The sequence below is a fragment of the Nerophis ophidion genome, linkage group LG17 (assembly GCF_033978795.1).
Source record: "Nerophis ophidion isolate RoL-2023_Sa linkage group LG17, RoL_Noph_v1.0, whole genome shotgun sequence".
In the NCBI taxonomy this organism is placed as follows: Eukaryota; Metazoa; Chordata; class Actinopteri; order Syngnathiformes; family Syngnathidae; genus Nerophis; species Nerophis ophidion.
Genome location: NC_084627.1, coordinates 8,402,210 through 8,422,915, shown reverse-complemented (window position 1 = coordinate 8,422,915; position 20,706 = coordinate 8,402,210). Strand labels below are relative to the sequence as shown.

At 42.4% G+C, this 20,706-nt stretch overlaps 1 protein-coding gene across 2 annotated transcripts in view; it reads right to left on the bottom strand.

The window, feature by feature from the left end:
- Positions 1–20,706, bottom strand: part of ttc28 (tetratricopeptide repeat domain 28) — a 62,666-nt gene that overhangs the window by 19,433 nt on the left and 22,527 nt on the right. For both annotated transcript variants that reach the window (XM_061876053.1, XM_061876054.1), the window contains 19 exons: positions 20,231–20,378; positions 19,894–20,166; positions 19,695–19,825; positions 16,900–17,121; positions 16,639–16,827; positions 16,477–16,573; positions 11,646–11,842; positions 7,452–7,605; positions 7,203–7,374; positions 6,959–7,127; positions 6,725–6,885; positions 6,172–6,660; positions 5,898–6,090; positions 5,750–5,830; positions 5,429–5,681; positions 5,245–5,354; positions 4,996–5,125; positions 4,714–4,932; positions 4,499–4,646 (listed from right to left, as the gene is read on the bottom strand). In XM_061876053.1, coding sequence (XP_061732037.1) covers positions 4,499–4,646; positions 4,714–4,932; positions 4,996–5,125; positions 5,245–5,354; positions 5,429–5,681; positions 5,750–5,830; positions 5,898–6,090; positions 6,172–6,660; positions 6,725–6,885; positions 6,959–7,127; positions 7,203–7,374; positions 7,452–7,605; positions 11,646–11,842; positions 16,477–16,573; positions 16,639–16,827; positions 16,900–17,121; positions 19,695–19,825; positions 19,894–20,166; positions 20,231–20,378 — 3,536 coding nt within the window. The remainder of the gene's footprint in view (positions 1–4,498; positions 4,647–4,713; positions 4,933–4,995; positions 5,126–5,244; positions 5,355–5,428; positions 5,682–5,749; positions 5,831–5,897; positions 6,091–6,171; positions 6,661–6,724; positions 6,886–6,958; positions 7,128–7,202; positions 7,375–7,451; positions 7,606–11,645; positions 11,843–16,476; positions 16,574–16,638; positions 16,828–16,899; positions 17,122–19,694; positions 19,826–19,893; positions 20,167–20,230; positions 20,379–20,706) is intronic.

Here is a 20,706-nt window from a genome sequence, read left to right as displayed (position 1 = left end):
GGTGAATTAGTTAAAAAGTGCATGTTAGATTTTTTAAGAAATTTTTTCTTGCGGCCTAGCCTCACACGGTTTCTGCATCCAGTGGCCCCCAGGTAAATTGAGTTTGAGACCCTTGATTTAAACTCATCTTATGTGTCATCAAAAGAATTTGGGATTGACCAGCACGTTAAATTCCCTGGTCCTAACGCAACGCATTCCTATAAAGACACTCCGCGACCTTGTGGACAGCCTTCCCAGAAGAGTTGAAGCTGTAACAGCTGCAAAATGTGGACCCACATCATATTGAACCCGGTGGGTTAGGAATGGGATGGCACTTCAAGTTCATATGTGAGTCAAGGCAGGTGGCCAAATACTTTTAGCAATATAGTGTATATCTTGAAAATTATTTTCCAGACCTGCATGAAAATAAACTTATACAGATTCACCCGGTCACAACATTAGGTACACCTGCACAATCAATTCAGACTCTGCATTAAAAAAACTGCTTTAAGCAGAAGTTATGTAACTTATAATACTTTATCCAAACTTTTTCGTATATCCTCTTAGCCTGGAAGAGCTCCTGAGAGCTTGAATTGTGCTGCGTTGAAGTCGGAGCTGGGATTGACTTCACAGTCCAGTTATGAGGTGGAAAAACAGAGTGGCCACATCCACGGAGGCTATTTTTGCGAGTGCCTTGTCTAAATATAAACAACTTCAGTGATATGCATTCTCTCTGCAACCTTCAAACATGGCGGTTGAAGAGGAAACACAGACGCTATTGCTAGCAATGTAGAATGTACTGTAAATACAGTAGGGCCTTGAATCTCTGGGCACCACAACATTCAACATATATACTTTTAAAAATAATATTGGATGCCAGTTCTATGATTAAGTACATTCCTCCAGATAGATAAACAGCTCTGATCAATTTCTATATTAATTAAAAAAAAAAGTTTTTAGCTCGGTTGGTAGAGTGGCCATGCCAGCAACTTGAGGGTTGCAGGTTCGATTCCCGCTTGTGCCATCGTAGTTACTGCCGTTGTGTCCTTGGGCAAGACACTTTACCCACCTGCTCCCAGTGACACCCACACTGGTTTAAATGAAACTTAGATATTGGGTGTCACTATGTTAAACGCTTTGAGTCGCTTGAGAAAAGCGCTATATAAATATAATTCACTTCACTTCACTTTTTATAAAAATCCTTCCCAAACATTTAATAAAGTCAAATACAAATAAGGCAACAAGAGAAGTATCCAACACTTATTTTTTCTAAACTCAGTGTGTACAGCAGCTATGGGCATCAATAGGATTTAAAATAATTTATTTATTTATTTTTTTTTAGTCAATTAATACAAATAAGAATCCCGATTGATCTGAAAATTTAATTTCTATGACCTATTATACAGCAACACATGAAAAATATTGTGTTTACCATAACGTTATATGTCGCCGTATATGAATGTCAAAAATACATCGAATACGGCTGATTTAGTGCGACAAAAACAATCTGAAGTGCTAACTAGATGAAGCAATTACTGAAGGAATTGTGTGTGAATGCTCCAAGGTCGAAGTTGAAGTGAAATGCTGACAGAATGTAGAATGAATGTAAGAATAGTTGGAATGTTGAAGAGTTTTCAATTTCCAGGAAAACCGGAATTTGGTTTGAAACTTGGGAAAGTGTCGGTTTGAATATCCAGGATGTATTGATGTTGCAACAGTATGAATAGGTGGAAAAATGTGGGAAATGTGCAACTTGGAAAAAGGATCTAATACTTTGATACACAATTTAAGACTTTGATGATTAATCTAAGACTTTGATACAAGATATAACACTTTGATACACGATATAGTACTTTGATACACGATCTAAGACTTTGATGCACGATCTAAGACTTTGATGCACAATTTAGGACTTTTGTTGCACGATCTAAGAATTTAAAGCACGATCTAAGACTTTGATGCACGATCTAAGACTTTGATGCACTGTCTAACACTTTGATGCACGATTTAGGACTTTTGTTGCACGATCTAAAACTTTGATGCACGATCTAAGAGCTTTATTGCACGAGCTAAGAATTTAAAGCACGATCTAAGACTTTGATACGCAATCTAAAACTTTAATGCATGATCTAAGACTTTGATACATGATCTAGCACTTTGATAAACGATCTAGCACTTTGATGCACGATCTAAGACTTTGATGCACGATCTAAGACTTTGATGCACGATCTAAGACTTTGATGCACGATCTAAGACTTTGATGCACTATCTAACACTTTGATGCACGATTTAGGACTTTTGTTGCACGATCTAAAACTTGATGCACGATCTAAGAGCTTTATTGCACGAGCTAAGAATTTAAAGCACGATCTAAGACTTTGATACACAATCTAAAACTTTAATGCATGATCTAAGACTTTGATACACGATCTAGTACTTTGATACACGATCTAGCACTTTGATACACGATCTAGTACTTTGATACACAATCTAGTACTTTGATACACTATCTAAGACTTTGATGCACGATCTAAGACTTTGAAGCACGATCTAAGACTTTGATGCACGATCTAACACTTTGATGCACAATTTAGGACTTTTGTTGCACGATCTAAAACTTTGATGCACGATCTAGGAGCTTTATTGCACGAGCTAAGACTTTAAAGCACGATCTAAGACTTTGATACGCAATCTAAAACTTTAATGCATGATCTAAGACTTTGATACATGATCTAGTACTTTGATACACGATCTAGCACTTTGATACACGATCTAAGACTTTGATGCACGATCTAACACTTTGATGCACGATCTAGGAGCTTTATTGCACGAGCTAAGACTTTAAAGCACGATCTAAGACTTTGATGCACGATCTAAGACTTTGATGCACGATCTAAGACTTTGATGCACGATTTAGGACTTTTGTTGCACGATCTAAAACTTTGATGCACGATCTAGGAGCTTTATTGCACGAGCTAAGACTTTAATACGCAATCTAAAACTTTAATGCATGATCTAAGACTTTGATACATGATCTAGCACTTTGATACACGATCTAAGACTTTTATGCACGATCTAAGAGTTTGATGCACTAACACTTTGATGCACGATTTAGGACTTTTGTTGCACAATCTAAAACTTGATGCACGATCTAGGAGCTTTATTGCACGAGCTAAGACTTTAAAGCACGATATAAGACTTTGATACGCAATCTAAAACTTGAATGCATGATCTAAGACTTTGATACATGATCTAGTACTTTGATACACGATCTAAGACTTTGATGCATGATCTAAGACTTTGATGCACGTTCTAAGACTTTGATGCACAATCTAAGACTTTGATGCACAATTTATGACTTTTGTTGCACGATCTAAAACTTTGATGCACGATCTAGGAGCTTTATTGCATGAGCTAAGAATTTAAAGCACGATCTAAGACTTTTATACGCAATCTAAAACTTTAATGCATGATCTAAGACTTTGATACATGATCTAGCACTTTGATACACGATCTAGCACTTTGATGCACGATCTAAGACTTTGATGCACGATCTAAGACTTTGATGCACGATCTAAGACTTTGATGCACAATCTAAGACTTTGATGCACTGTCTAAGACTTTGATGCACTGTCTAACACTTTGATGCACGATTTAGGACTTTTGTTGCACGATCTAAAACTCTGATGCACGATCTAAGAGCTTTATTGCACGAGCTAAGAATTTAAAGCACGATCTAAGACTTTGATACACAATCTAAAACTTTAATGCATGATCTAAGACTTTGATACATGATCTAGCACTTTGATACACGATCTAGCACTTTGATACACGATTTAGTACTTTGATACACTATCTAAGACTTTGATGCACAGTATAAGACTTTGATGCACAATCTAAGACTTTGATGCACTATCTAACACTTTGATGCACGATTTAGGACTTTTGTTGCACGATCTAAAACTTGATGCACGATCTAGGAGCTTTATGCACGAGCTAAGACTTTAAAGCACGATCTAAGACTTCGATACGCAATCTAAGACTTTAATGCATGATCTAAGACTTTGATACATGATTTAACACTTTAATGCATGATGTAAGACTTTGATACATGATCTAAGACTTTGATGCATGATCTAAGACTTTGATACACGATCTAAGACTTTGATACACGATCTAAGACTTTGATGCATGATCTAAGACTTTGATGCATGATCTAAGACTTTGATACATGATCTAAGACTTTGATACACGATCTAAGACTTTGATGCATGATCTAAGACTTTGATGCATGATCTAAGACATTGATACATGATCTAAGACTTTGATACACGATCTAAGACTTTGATACATGATCTAAGACTTTGATACACGATCTAAGACTTTGATGCATGATCTAAGACTTAGATACATGATCTAAGACCAGTATCCAACATCTAAAAGTCCGAAATTTATCCAAAGCCCCTTTGAATTGATTTCATGCGTGACGAGTGAAGTGGATTTGTGAGGTCAACATTACCTGTCCAGATGTCCATCAACACCCAGAACCTCTCTGGCGTTGTAAACATACTGGTCCAGAGAAAGCGGACCACCACCTTGTGGGCTCCAGCCGCCGTCTTGGACCTCTGAGGCATCTCCGAGACAAACCTGGTGGAACTTGATGATGCCTGTCACAGCATGGCAGCAGCATGAGACGCCGCCCACCAACCAGGGTTACACAAGATGTTCTGGTACCTGCGCCAGGAGACATGAGCCAGCTGTAGAGGAAGCCCCCCGCCACCGAGAAGTACAACACCAAGGCCCTCTGGGAGTTGACCGTCTCCAGGATGTTCTCCACTGTGACGGGGGCGTACGGGTCCGACTGCTGGCGTCCTTTCTGACGTTCCACCAGGAGGTCGGCGAAGGCCCGCGTACGCCCTCGCTCCGCTATGGCCAGCGCCTCCTGGTGGCGGCCTAGGAAACAGAGCAGCGTTGATGTGGTGAAGATCAGCGAGTGTCAAATAGGACTTAACTCACCCAGGCTGACCAGGACCCTCTGGAGAGCCTGGTAGGAGCTGGTCTGCAGGTCAAACAGCGAGAGCTTGTAGTCCGAACTGTGCTGCGTCTCACGGCGGATTGTCTCAAACACAACTGACGCTCTGCACAACTGAAACGCACATCTGGGCATCACAACACTCGCCATTTCACTCCATAGATGATTTATATTTTATATTTTATATATTTTGGGCCTTGGGGTGCAGTAGAGCATAGTTCAATGACACACACCTGGTGCTGGGCCTCCTCCATGTTCCCAGCGGCCCACAGAGACAAGCCGAGGCGATGGCGAATCTTGGCTTCGTCTTCTCGGCGAGCTAACTTCTCGGCCAGGCGCAGACCTGAGGATGCGTTGCCGGTACAAGTCAGGGCCCTTGTTCAACCTGATGGATGAGGAACTGATAAAGTTCCTGACCTTCGTGGAGGTACATGACGGCCTGCGTGTAGTTGTGCAGAGCATGGTGGATCCTTCCCAGGCTGGCGTAGGCCAGTGTTTTGGCCGGCAGGTCGTTGTTCTGCGCTGCCACGCTCAGGTGCTGCTCCTGGAGGACCAAAGCCCTCTGGAAGTTCCCCATCGCTTCATAGGTCAAGCCCAGGTTCCCGTAGGCTCGGGCCTGGTTCTTGGTGCAGCCCATCTGCTCCGCTATGTCCAAAGCTCTTTGGTGCCACTGTGGAAGGAGAATTTCATTAACCTTGGACATGGACTGTCTTTTTCCGACCGGCTTGCAGTACATACCTGCCTGGCTGTCTCGTAGTCAGCCATCAGCTGATAAACGCCACCGAGTGCATCGCTGGCTTCAGCTTCCAGGAACTTATCCTGACAAAAGAAGCAGGTTTGGTGACATTTGCGAAGTGCTCCTGCACTGAGAAAGATGAGTGCTCACCCCGGCTGAGCGGGCAATGTTGAGCTGGTGTTCCAGGCAGGACAAGGCTTGCTCGTAGTTTCCTTGCTGGCCATGCAGAGCTCCCAGCTCACTGTAAGCCTGCGCCTTGCTCCCTGCTGCCCCACCCAGCTGGTGGGCTACCACCAGCCTCTTCTCAAAGCACACCAACGCTTGCTGGAGGTTGCCCACAGACCTGCACGGAGCAGGAAACAAAGCAAAGTGGACTGGACCAAACTTCTCTGTGCTTGTGTGCTTGGGGGGGATCCTTCACTACCTGTGAGCATTGCCAAGTCCTCTATAGGCTTTTTCCTGATCCTGGACAAGGTTGAGATTCTGAGCCACAGTCAGGGACTTGTCGTAGCACTGAATGGCTTCCTCGAAGTCTCCCAGGGCTTCGTAGCAGCTAGCCAGGTTCCCGTAAGCCTTTCCTCGATCCGACACGCCCTCCCTCGTGCTCAGCTGCTGCAGCGTGGCCAGCTGCTGCTCAAAGAAGCCAATGGCCTCCTCAAAGAGCCCCATGTTCATCTTGGTGATACCCATGTTCCCGTGAACCTGGGCCTCCAGACGAGCATCCTGGAGCCGCTGAGCCAGGCCCAGCTGAGCCTCATAGCACTGCAGGGTGGTGCAGTAGTCTCCCAGAGCCATGTGCACGGCGGCCAGGTGGCCCAGGGCGTGGCACTCTCCACGAAGGTCGCCCAGATCTTTGCGCAGAGTCAGCTCCTGGCTGTGGAAGGACAAGGAAGCGTCCAGCTGGGAAAGCATCCTGTCAGGAGGACGGTGAGTAAGAGAGTGATGAAAGGAAGGAATAGAAGCTTGACTGAACTCACCTGTGAACTGAGCCTAGAGCTGAGTAGGCGTCGGCCTCCATCTTCTGATCAGAGAGCTCCTGAGCCAGGGATAACTGCTGCTGGTAGACGCTGACTGCTCCTGGAAGATCCCCCTGACAAACACTGATGTCTCCAAGATTCCCCAAAGCCCTGAAGACTGCCTGCAAACACAATAACACATTGAAGACTGTTCTTCAATGTCTTCTTCTCCACAGCCCATCCGGCCCACATGACCTGTGTATTGTTCAAAGCTTGTGCTAGCAAGAAAAGATATCTGTGACACTCTTCTGCTCGGCTGAACTCCCCCAAGGCTTTGTAGGCCAGGCCCAGGTTACAGTAGGCTTTGGCCTGAGCCAGCTTGTCCTGCAGGTCTTTGGCTAAGGCCAGGTCTTGCTCAGAGTATCTGGCATGCAAAAGAAAGATCTTAAGAAGTATGCCATTGATCTGAAGCATGACGTTTGTGAGCTTTAGTTCTGACCTGACAGCATCCTCGTACTGTCCCAGGCAGAAGTGAGCGTAGCTGAGGTTGTGGCAGACTTTGCCCTCTTCCTCCAGGTCCTGAAGACCAGGAGCCAGGACCAAGTACTGCTGGTAGTACTGTAAAGCCTGGGAGTATTCGCCTCTGTAGCTGTGGAAGTTGCCCAAGTTTGCTGTAAAATGGAAGACGATGTCATGTTTGTCGTTCTGAGTACAAACCAATGGTGTTGTTGTCTTAGGTCTGGCTTGCCTAAAGCTCTAGCTTCACTTTGAGCATCACGGAGCTCACGGGAGATGGTCAGGTGCTGCAAGTAGTGCTGGAGGGCTCGGTCCAGAGCACCCAACGCCTGGTAGGCCACCGCCAAGTTGCCATGTGTTGAGGCCTGTGACGCTCTGTCATTCACCTGCAACACATCAGTCATTCCCACAATGCACCTCTTCAAATGCTGACGACATTGGCCCATATTTCGTAACCCGGGACCTAAACCAAAAAATTCCACTCAAAATAGACACAATGGTGATTTTAGGCGAGGGGATTTCATCAAACTTTAGAATGCCCACTTTTATCTCCAAAACGTGGGCGGTCCTGCATCAGCCTGCTGACCTCACCTACAGAAGACATTTCATATTGCCAATGGGTTTCGCTAGCATCTTCATCCAAAAATCGCGATATTTTCCCATAGAATTTGAAGGATTGATTAAATATGGCTGCCAGATACATTGTCGCAGATTATATCAGTACAACTAAAGAAGGGGTGTTGCGCTACCAGTCTTCCTCTCAGGGAATAAAACACACTGGTCAATCCCAAATTCTTTTGGATGACATACATGTTAAGTAAAAGAGATCACCGAGTCAGAATACTCATTGGCCATGTTTTACCAAAGGTTTAGGAGACCAGCCCCTACAACGCAACCATAGCATCGCCAGGAGAGGTCTAAAAGTAAGACAAAATAAGTATATTCTCACTAATAACAAGTGTACTACTATATGTGAGAACAAATGTTCTAATGTTTCATAGAAAATCAAACAGCAAAGTCAATTTGGCTGTCATCTGTTTTAATATGAGACACAATTGTGTCAAATTCATGATTATTTTGCTTGAAATAAGAAATGATTACTTTAAAAAAGTAGTTTTATACTTGTGAGTGTTGATGACACAGCTTTGCAAAACTTGATATTCTAGTTTCGAGCATGTTTTACTCAACATAGGTCATCACATCTCAGCAACAAGCTGAGATGCTACTGCTCGAGAGCCTGCTGACGTACTGCATAACAGTGTGGTACGCCAGCTGCACTGAAGCAGACAAACAGGCGATTTGAGGGTCATAAAGTCACCACAAAAAAAACATCGGCTGTCCCCTTCCTCCCCTGCCTCAAGAAAGCAAAACAGATCCCCAAAGACAGCACACACCCTGGCTTCCACCTGTTCCACCTCCTAGCATCAGGCAGGCGCTACAGGTGCATCAGAGCCAGAACAAACAGGCTCAGAGACAGCTTCTTTCCCAGAAATGTCACCATGTTGAACTCTAACTTATAATAATAATAATTCACTTGTATACAATATCCTGCCCTAATACCCTACTGTGCAATACGACCCTTCGAGTGCAATACGTCCGACACTGATTGTTATTTATTACTTCGGTACTCTTGTCTTGTTCTGTATATTGTACAGTATTTTGTATTTCTATATGTTTTGTATATTGTACAGGATTGCCTATTATTTTTATTGGATAGTAGTCTGTTTATTTCAATTGTTAGTTTTTTCCCTTCATTACCTCTTGTGTTATTTTTTTTACCCCATATTTGTTCCCACTACCGCACCTTAAGTTGGAGTCTTTAATCTTGTTGTATGCAAATATAATGATAATAAAGTCCATTCTATTCTATTCTATTCTAATATCTTACTGATATCATTTAGGAGCAAAACACTTAAAACAAGTAAAAGACTCTAACATAAAATCTGCTGAGTGAGAAGAATGATCTTATCAGACAGAAAATAAGCAAATATCACCCTTATTTGAAATACTTAAAGGGGAACATTATCAGCAGACCTATGTAAGCGTCAATATATACCTTGATGGTGCAGAAAAAAGACCATCTATTTTTTTAACCGATTTCCGAACTCTAAATGGCTGAATTTTGGCGAAATAAACGCCTTTCTGTTTATCGCGCTGGAGGCGATGACGTCAGAATGTGACGTCACCGAGGTAACACACCCACCATTTTCATTTTCAACACATTACAAAGACCGGGTCTCAGCTCTGTTATTTTCCGTTTTTTTGACTATTTTGTGGAACCTTGGAGACATCATGCCTCGTCGGTGTGTTGTCGGAGGGTGTAACAACACTAACAGGGAGGGATTCAAGTTGCACCACTGGCAAGAAATCTGCCGCCAGACCCCCATTGAATGTGCCAGAGTGTCTCCACATTTGACCGGCGATGCTAAGACAGACATGGCACAGAGATGTATGGATAACCTGCAGATGCATTTGCAACGATAGTCAACGAAATCACAAAGGTGAGTTTTGTTGATGTTGACTGCCAGCTAATCGATGCTAACATGCTACGCTAATCGATGCTAACGTGCTATTTACCGGCGGTGCTAAAGCAGACATGGCACAGAGATGTATGGATAACTTGTAGATGCATTTGCAACTATATTACGTTTCCTTCCACCCACATTTAATGCGAAACAAACACTTACCAATCGACGGATTTAAGTTGCTCCAGTGTCAAAAGATGCGAAAGTCCTGATCGTTTGGTCCGCACATTTTACCGGCGATGCTAACGCAGCTATTTGGCCATGCTATGGCTATGAATAGCGTCAATAGCTATTCGCTCAATAGCTTCAGTTTCTTCTTCAATACTTTCATACTCCAACCATCTGTTTCAATACATGCGTAATATGTTGAATCGCTTAAACCGCTGAAATCCGAGTTTGAATCCGAGCTAATGTCGTTATATCTTGCTGTGGTATTCCCATTGTTTGTTTACATTGGCAGCACTGTGTGACGTCACAGGGAAATGGCCAGTGTCTTTGCAGCGAGCCGAAAATAGGGCACTTTAAAGCTTTATTTAGGGATATTCCGAGACCGGTAAAATTTTGAAAAAAAACTTCAAAAAATACAGCAAGCCACTGGGAACTGATTTTCATTGTTGCACCGAAATGAAAATTTGTGGCCGAAGCCGAAACCGAATAAAATTTGAGCGCTTGGCCGAAGGCCGAATACCAAATACCGAATAAAAAATGCAGTTTTTCACAACTTTTTTATATTGCATAAATAGCCTAGAATACATTTTTAGACATGTTTTTCAAATAAAGTAAATTTTTATTGAATATTGACATTTTTTAATATTCCAGTAGCCTTTGCTTTTCAAAAAAAGCACAGTTTTTCATTTATATTAGGCCTTCAAACAAAACATGCATTCCACAAAAAAAATAAAGTGCATTAAAGTGGATAAACCCACAACAAATGAATTATTGTCCTTTTGACAAAAGTCTGCTTAGCCACAGTAGATATGCTAATAATGTAAACAGAAGGCTCAAGTAAATCTCAATTAAGTGTGTGCTTGTAACCTCATACACTTATACAGGTAGCCTACACAACAGGCTAATAATGTAAACAGAAGGCTCAAGTAAATCTCAATTAAGTGTGTGTTTGTAACCTCATACACTTATACAGGTAGCCTACACAACAGGCTAATAATGTAAACAGAGGCCCCACTAAATCTCAATAAGTGTGTGCTTGTAACCTCATACACTTATACAGGTACACAACACATCCCAGGCCAGAACAGATTTGTCAATAACAGTACTTCAGCTTCAGAATAAAAAGAAGGAAACTAACTATGTATAAAACAATTTCAATTTAACACTGCACGTTGGCTGATTGCGTCACCGCGTCAAAAAATTGCGTCTTTGCGTCAACACGCCACTATTCGGCCTTGCTTTTAACTCATTCCACCGAAGGCCGAATGTGGCTTTTTTTGCCATATTCGGCCGAATATATTCGGTTACCGATTAATCGGTGCATCCCTATTTTTAACCCTTTTGAAATTGTGATAATGTTCCCCTTTAATCTTAATTAGAGTTCAGTTTTGGCAGTGTGTGCAGCTTGGGTAGGCTCCAGCCCCCCCACCCCCCCGTAACAGACAAGTGGTAGAAAATGGATAGATGGATGGAGAGACTATTAAACATGTTTTCAATTATTTCACCTTTTTTGTGTGTTCAGTCATAGTTTTGATGTGACAATCTACAATGTAAATAGTCATGGAAATAAAGTAAACTCATTGAATGAGAAGGCGGAAATGGGCTCAAGTTCTGCAGACGACGTCACGACCAAGCTAGTTATTGATCTTACGGGTAATGAGTGCCAGATTAGTTTTGAAGAGCATGAATAGATAGAACTTGTGAGTGAAAGGTGGGTGATGTATGGACTTGACCTCCAGTGAGATGTGCAGTTCTTGGCGTTGGTAATGCACAGCTTGCTCGTAGAGGCCCAGGGCGTGATAGGCGTTGCCCATGTTGCCGTACGCTCTCCCCTGGGCGGCGTAGTCACCCAGGTCCTGGGCACAGGTCAGGTGGGCCTTGTGGAGCTTCAGAGCTTCCTCATAGTCGCCTCTCAGCTGGTGGATGATGCCTGAGGTGGAAGATTGGCAGAAAAGTTTGTTTCTTGCTGAGCCATCAGTCTCTCTCGTGTCTCTCGACCGACAATCGGTGGTTATTCCAACTTGGTTCCCAACAACCTCATGCACAAAACCCAAAAGCAGTGACGTTGTCAGGTTGTGTAAATGGTAAATAAAAAGAGAATACAATGCTTTGCAAATCCTTTTCAACTTATATTCACTTAAATAAACTGCAAGGACAAGATATTTCATGTTCACACTGAGAAACTTGCTTTTTTTTTTTTTTGCAAATGATTATTACTTAGAATTTAATGGCAGAAACACATTGCAAAAAAGGCATTTTTACCAGTGTGTTACATGGCCTTTCCTTTTAACAACACTCAGTAAAGGTTTGGGAACTGAGGAGACACATTTTTGAAGTGGAATTCTTTCCCATTCTTGCTTGATGCATAACTTAAAGGGGAACATTATCAGCAGACCTATGTAAGCGTCAATATATACCTTGATGGTGCAGAAAAAAGACCATCTATTTTTTTAACCGATTTCCGAACTCTAAATGGGTGAATTTTGGCGAATTAAACGCCTTTCTGTTTATCTCGCTGGAGGCAATGACGTCAGAATGTGACGTCGCCGAGGTAACACACCCACCATTTTCATTTTCAACACACTACAAATTACAGCTCTGTTATTTTCCGTTTTTTTGACTATTTTTTGGAACCTTGGAGACATCATGCCTCGACGGTGTGTTGTCGGAGGGTGTAACAACACTAACAGGGAAGGATTCAAGTTGCACCACTGGCCCCAAGATGCCAAAGTGTCTGCCGCCAGACCCCCATTGAATGTGCCAGAGTGTCTCCACATTTGACCGGCGATGCTAAGGCAGACATGGCACAGAGATGTATGGATAACCTGCAGATGCATTTGCAACGATAGTCAACGAAATCACAAAGGTGACTTTTGTTGATGTTGACTGCCAGCTAATCAATGCTAACATGCTACGCTAATCGATGCTAACATGCTATTCACCGGCGGTGCTAAAGCAGACATGGCACAGAGATGTATGGATAACCTGTAGATGCATTTGCAACTATATTACGTTTCCTTCCACCCACATTTAATGCGAAACAAACACTTACCAATCGACGGATTTAAGTTGCTCCAGTGTCACAGGATGCGAAAGTCCTGATCGTTTGGTCCGCACATTTTACCGGCGATGCTAACGCAGCTATTCGGCCATGCTATGGCTATGAATAGCGTCACTAGCTATTTGCTCAATAGCTTCAGTTTCTTCTTCAATACTTTCATACTCCAACCATCTGTTTCAATACATGCGTAATCTGTTGAATCGCTTAAGCCGCTGAAATCCGAGTTTGAATCCGAGCTAATGTCGCTATATCTTGCTGTGGTATTCCCATTGTTTGTTTACATTGGCAGCACTGTGTGACGTCACAGGGAAATGGCCAGTGTCTTCGCAGAGAGCGAAAATAAGGCACTTTAAATCTTTATTTAGGGATATTCCGAGACCGGTAAAATTTTGAAAAAACTTCAAAAAATACAACAAGCCACTGGGAACTGATTTTTATTCTTTTTATCCCTTTTGAAATTGTGATAATGTTCCCCTTTAAGTCAGGGGTCACCAACCTTTTTGAAAGCAAGAGCTACTTCTTGGGTACTGATTAATGCCAAGGGCTACCAGTTTGATACACACTTAAATAAATTGCCAGAAATAGCCAATTTGCTCAATTTACCTTTAAGTCTATGTCATTATTAATAATTAATGATATTTATCTTTGTGGAAACACTGATCATCTTAATGATTTCTCACAATAAATATATATAGAAACAGATACATATTTTTAGAAATGTATTTCGACTCTTTAAAAGTCAAAATTCAACCGAAAAAAAGAAGAGAAAAACTAGCTAATTCGAATCTTTTTGCAAAAATTAAAAAAAGAACTTACGGAACATCATTAGTAATTTTTCCTGATTAACATTAATTTTTGAATTTTGATGACATGTTTTAAATAGGTTAAAATCCAATCTGCACTTTGTTAGAATATATAACAAATTGGACCAAGCTATATTTCTAACAAAGACAAATAATTTTGGGGAATTTTAATCATAATAAGTTTGAAGAAATATTTTTCGTCGAAAAAAACAGAAGCTAAAATGAAGAATTAAATTAAAATATATTTATTATTCTTTACAATAAAACAATAAATTTACTTGAACATTGATTTAAATTGTCAGGAAAGAAGAGGAAGGAATTTAAAAGGTAAAAAGGTATATGTGTTTAAAAATCCTAAAATCATTTTTAAGGTTGTATTTTTTCTCTAAAATTGTCTTTCTGAAAGTTATAAGAAGCAAAGTAAAAAAAATAATGAATTTATTCAAATAAGTGAAGACCAAGTCTTTAAAATATTTTCAAATTCTATTTGAGTTTTGTCTCTCTTAGAATTAAAAATGTCGAGCAAAGCGAGACCAGCTTGCTAGTAAATAAATACAATTTAAAAAATAGAGGCAGCTCACTGGTAAGTGCTGCTATTTGAGCTATTTTTAGAACAGGCCAGCGGGCGACTCATCTGGTCCTTACGGGCGACCTGGTGCCCGCGGGCACCGCGTTGGTGACCCCTGGCTTAAGTCGTTCAACAGTCTCCCTTCTCATATTTTAGCCTTCATATTGCATCACACATTTTCATTGTCCGGCCTACATGCAGACCAGTCTAGTACCCACACTCTTTTACCCTGAAGTGCCAAGCTGTTGTAATTTGTTGCTTGGCATCGTCTTGCTGAAATAAGCAGGGGCGTCCATGATAACGTTGCTTTGATGGCAACATATGTTGTTCTAAAAGCTGTATGTACCTTTCAGCATTAATGGTGCCTTCACAGATGTGTAAGTTACCTTGGCCACTAATACACCCCCATACCATCACACATGCTGCCTTTTACACTTTGCGCCTAGAACAGTCCGGCTGGTTCTTTTCCTCTTTGGTCCGTAGGACACCACGTCCACAGTTTCCAAAAACAATTTGAAATGTGGACTCGTCAGACCACAGAACACTTTTCCACTTTGCATCAGTCCACCTTAGTTGAGTTTGGGCCCAGCATTTCTGGGTGTTGTTGATAAATGGCTTTGGCTTTGCATAGTAGAGTTTTAACTCGTACTTACAGATGTAGACAAACTGTCGTTACTGACAGTGGTTTTCTGAAGTGTTCCTGAGCCTATGTGGGGATATCCTTTACACACTGATGTCGCTCTTTGATGCAGTACCGCCTGTGGGATGGAAGGTGCGTAATATCATGGCTTACGTGCAGTGATTTCTCCAGATTCTCTGAACCTTTTGATGATATTACGGAGCATAGATGGTGAAATCCCTAAATTCCTTGCAATAGCTGGTCGAGAAATGTTGTTCTTCAACAATTTGCTCAGGCATTTTTTTTGACAAAGTGGTAACCCTCGCCCCGTTCTTGTTTGTGAAGGACTGAGTATTTCACGGAAGCTGCTTTTTAAACCCAATCATGGCACCCACCTGTTCCCAATTAGCCTGCACACCTGTGGCATGTTCCAAATAAGTCTGTGATGAGCATTCTTCAACTTTCTCACTCTTTTTTTGCCACTTGTGCCAGCTTTTTTGAAACATGTTGGAGGCATCAAATTGCAAATGAGCTAATATTTGCTAAAAATAACAAAGTTTACCAATTTGTCTTTGCAGTCTATTCAATTGGATATAAGTTGAAAAGGATTTGCAAATCATTGTATTCTCTTTTTATTTAGCATGTACACAACCTGACAACTTCACTGCTTTTGGCTTGTGTACACACACACACACACACACACACACACACACACACACACACAAACACACACACACACACAAACATTGTCGACTTAGCGACGGTGTCAGGTTCACTGGTTCTTCGATATCAGCGTGACGGCAGAACCTTAAACCTTAATTAATAAAAGATGAATGCTGATTAGGGACTCGTAAGGTGATCTTGGTGGACCACATCAAGACTCAATTCAAGACTGACCGCGGCCTGCTGCTGGTGGAGGTCTGTGCTGCTAGAATATTATATTCAAGTTATCACACAACTCTAATGCTTCAAAGGCGTTGCTCAAGTTATTATCTATGGTGCTCAAGCTGTACTTTTTCTTCTCGTGCCAGGGCACACAACTCGTTATCTTCCACTGCATGTGAGGAGTTGCCTCGCCGCGGATGTTTTCTGTCTGTCAGCTTGCTAGCAGCCAAGGACGAACCAGGACCGCAACAAAGATAATGCATATCAACCACAGACAAAGCAGGGACAGGGCGCAATCACAAAGCCCCCCGCCCATTCCGTTCCGATTAATCAGGTATTGTGCGTACAGAGCTTCTCGCATAAAGTGTGACCCCTCCCTCTAGAAGCAGCATCAGTATGTAACTAGGGAACTCCTCCGCCGAATACATAGAGGAGCGCATGGGCTGTTCCTCAGAGCGTAGTGTGAGACCGTAACTGAGTGTGCAGCGCCATGCGTTCTCCTCATGAGCAAAATTGAACTCTGTCTCTGCCTGATTCTTTGCTTCTTGTTCTGTTTAATAGATAGTTTGGTGCTTAAACCTGATATGTGCTCTGCTAAGTTCTGCTATGATCTTCAAGGTGCACCTACCAAGGTTGGAGGAGGCTCGGCCCTGAGCTGCTTTGTCCTGCAGCTCCTCAGCAATGTCCATCTGCTGTTGGTGGTACTGCAGCGCCCTCTCCAGGTCCTGAGGATCAGACACACACATGAAGGAGTGTTCCAGAGAACTCGAGAACTGTTCCGACCGGCGACCTGCATGCATCGGGCCGCGTGACCCAGCCCGGCCAGGGCCCTCATTTCGATAGTCCGGTCCGCCAGTTGGTGCGAGAGCTCCAGGACTCGAGTGTGGTAGGACACCGCCTTGTCGTAGTCCCGCTGAGAGTGGTAGGCACTGCCCAGGTTGCTGTAGGCCCGAGCCTCCTCCTGGCGGTTCTCCAGCGTCTAAGAAGAGACAACGCAATGACATCAGACATTCACCATGTTCGACTTGTGGCCGGTGACGCGGCGTCGCACCTTGGCGATGTCCAAATGCTGCTGGTGGCACTGGACGGCACTGGCGAAGTCCCCCAGTGCCACGTAAACGGCGCCCGTGTTACCGAGCTGACGGGCCTCTGACAGCCGGCATCCGACTTGCGTTGCCAGCGCCACGCACTGCTTGTGGCTGGTCAGCGCGTTTGGATAGTCGCCGATGGCCGTGTAGACGTGGCCCAAACTACTGAGGGCGTCAGACGCCGCCTGAAGTCAGGACACAAGTTGGAGACGCCAAAATCTTGATCTCACTCAAGTGCGCAGGAAACACTCACAGGCTAGCAAATGCTAATGCTAACGTGTCAGCAGACAGATTAGCATGTTCTTCTGTTGACTCAAATATATTAAACTTCATTTTGTACTTCAAATTTACAAAGCAGCAACATTGTACACAAACTTGCAGAATGCTAATGCTAACGTGCCAGCAAACAGATTAGCATGTTCTTTCGTTGACTCTAACATATTAAACTTCATTTAGTTCATCAAAATTACAAAGCAGCAACATTGGTAAACAAACTCGCAGAATGCTAATGTGTCAGCAGACAGGCATATTCTACTGTTGACTTAAACATACTAAACTTCCTTTAGTTCTTCAAAATTACAAAGCAGAAACATTGAAAACAAACTTGCAGAATGCTAATGCTGACGTGTCAGCAGACAAATTAGCATGTTCTTCTGTTGACTCAAATATATTAAACTTCATTTAGTTCTTCAAAATTACAAAGCAGCAACATTATACACAAATTTGCAGAATGCTAAGGCTAACGTGTCCGCAAACAGATTAGCATGTTCTTTCGTTGACTCTAACATATTAAACTTAATTTAGTTCATCAAAATTACAAAGCAGCAACATTGGTAAACGAACTAGCAGAACGCTAATGTGTCAGCAGACAAGCATATTCTACTGTTGACTTAAACATATTAAACTTCATTTAGTTCTTCAAAATTACAAAGCAGCAAGATTGTAAACAAATCTCGGGGCACCGAACTAACAGAATGCTAATGTGTCAGCAGACATAAGCATGTTCTTCTGTTGACTCTAACATGATAAACTTCATTTAGTTTTTCAAAATTACAAAGCAGCAAGATTGTAAACAAACCCCGGGGCACTAAACTAGCAGAATGCTAATGCTAACGTGTCAGCAGATACAAGCATATTCTTTTGTTGACTCAAACATACTAAACTTCATTTAGTTCTTCAAAATTTCAAAGCAGCAATACTGTAAACAAACTAGTAGAATGCTAATGCTAATGTGTCAGCAGACAAGCATATTCTACTGTTGACTTAAACATACTAAACTTCATTTAGTTCTTCAAAATTACAAAGCAGCAAGATTGTAAACAAACCTCGGGGCAGCGAACTAACAGAATGCTAATGTGTCAGCAGACAGATTAGCATGTTCTTCTGTTGACTGAAACATATTAAACTTCATTTAGTTCTTCAAAAATACAAAGCAGCAACATTGTAAACAAACTTGCAGAATGCTAATGCTAATGTGTCAGCAGACAGATTAGCATGTTCTTCTGTTGACTCTAACATATTAAACTTCATTTAGTTCATCAAAATTACAAAGCAGCAACATTGGTAAACAAACTTGCAGAATGCTAATGTGTCAGCAGATAGGCATATTCTACTGTTGACTTAAACATATTAAACTTCCTTTAGTTCTTCAAAATTACAAAGCAGCAACATTGAAAACAAACTTGCAGAATGCTAATGCTGACATGTCAGCAGACAAATTAGCATGTTCTTCTATTGACTCAAATATATTAAACTTCAGCCCTGCGATGAGGTGGCGACTTGTCCAGGGTGTACCCCGCCTTCCGCCCGATTGTAGCTGAGATAGGCGCCAGCGCCCCCCGCGACCCCAAAAGGGAATACGCGGTAGAAAATGGATGGATGGATGGATATTAAACTTCATTTAGTTCTTCAAAATTACAAAGCAGCAACATTGTACACAAACTTGCCGAATGCTAATGCTAACGTGTCCGCAAACAGATTAAAATGTTATTTCGTTGACTCTAACATATTAAACTTAATTTAGCTAATCAAAATTACAAAGCAGCAACATTGGTAAACGAACTAGCAGAACGCTAATGTGTCAGCAGACAAGCATATTCTACTGTTGACTTAAACATATTAAACTTCATTTAGTTCTTCAAAATTACAAAGCAGCAAAATTGAAAACAAACCTCGGGGCACCAAACTAACAGAATGCTAATGTGTCAGCAGACAGATTAGCATGTTCTTCTGTTGACTCAAACATACTAAACTTCATTTAGTTCTTCAAAATTACAAAGCAGCAACACTGTAAACAAACTAGCAGAATGCTAATGCTAACGTGTCAGCAGACATAAGCATGTTCTTCTGTTGACTCAAACACTTTAAACTTCATTTAGTTAATCAAAATCACAAAGCAGCAACATTGTAAACAAACCCCGGGGCACTAAACTAGCAGAATGCTAATGCTAACGTGTCAGCAGATACGAACATATTCTTTTGTTGACTCAAACATACTAAACTTCATGTAGTTCTTCAAAATTACAAAGCAGCAATACTGTAAACAAACCAGCAGAATGCTAATGCTAACGTGTCAGCAGACATAAGCATGTTCTTTTGTTGACTCAAACATACTAAACTTCATTTAGTTTTTCAAAATTACAAAGCAGCAACATTGTAAAGAAACTAGCAGAATGCTAACAGGCTAACGCAGCAAACTGAATAAAAGAAGGCACTGAGTGAACACATTTTAGCGATGAACTGTGCATGGCTCTCAAACCTCTTTATCCTTCAGCTTGATGGACAGCCCGAGTTGTCGTCTGTGATTGGCCAGCGCTTCTCGGTAACTGCCTTTGGAGAAGAGGGCGGAGCCGAGGTTGCCATGGGCGCGGGCCTCACCTGACTGGTCGCCTGCGAACGAGACGAGAGGTGGATTCGTTCCACAACTTTTCCACACGGCTTTGAGGCGGCGGACCCACCCAGAGTCCGAGCCACCTCCAGGTCCTGCTGCATGTAGGCCAGGCTCTTCTCCGTGTTGCCTAGCGACCAGTAGGTGGCGCCCAGGGCGGAGAAGACGGAACCGCGCAGCTTCAGCGAGCACGTGCCGATCTTGAGCGCCGCCTCCAGCGCGGCGGCGGCGGCGGCGTGGAAGCCGTGAGTCAGCAGCTCCTGGCCGATGACCGAGACCACCATGAAGGGGCTCCTGTCCAGCTTCATGGAGCGGAGCTGCTGGTAGGTGGGCTTAAAGGTGCCTGGGGGCGGGGCCAACAGGTGAATGGGCGAGGGCTCAAACGTTGACGGACACGCCCAAGTTACCTCTGAGGGGAGACTTCATGGCGGCCTCCACCATGCCCGACAGCAGCTGCAGACTCTTGGGGTCCTGAGCCAGGCCTGATGCGAACGCTGCCAGGGCGTCGCCATGGCGACCCAGGTACTGCAGCGCCACCGCCTGACGGAAGTACGCCTAAACATGGCGGGATGAAAAAGTTACTTGTTGTTATATTTCATATTTACATTGTGGTATTAGTTATTTGCCCAAGTCGGAGTGCTAGTAGTTGGAAGTTCAAGTTATACTACGTAGTCTAAAGTTATAGTCGTGGATTGTAGTACCAATTTAAAGTTTTAGTAATACTAGTATGACGTTATAGTAGTAGTCATTTTAAGTTACAGTACTAGTAATATAAGCTTAAAAGTATATAGTCCAGTAGTAGTAAATTGTAGTAGTCGTACTTTAAAGTTATAGTAGTACTGGTATAATATTATCGTAGTAGTTTAGAGTTACAGTAGTAGTA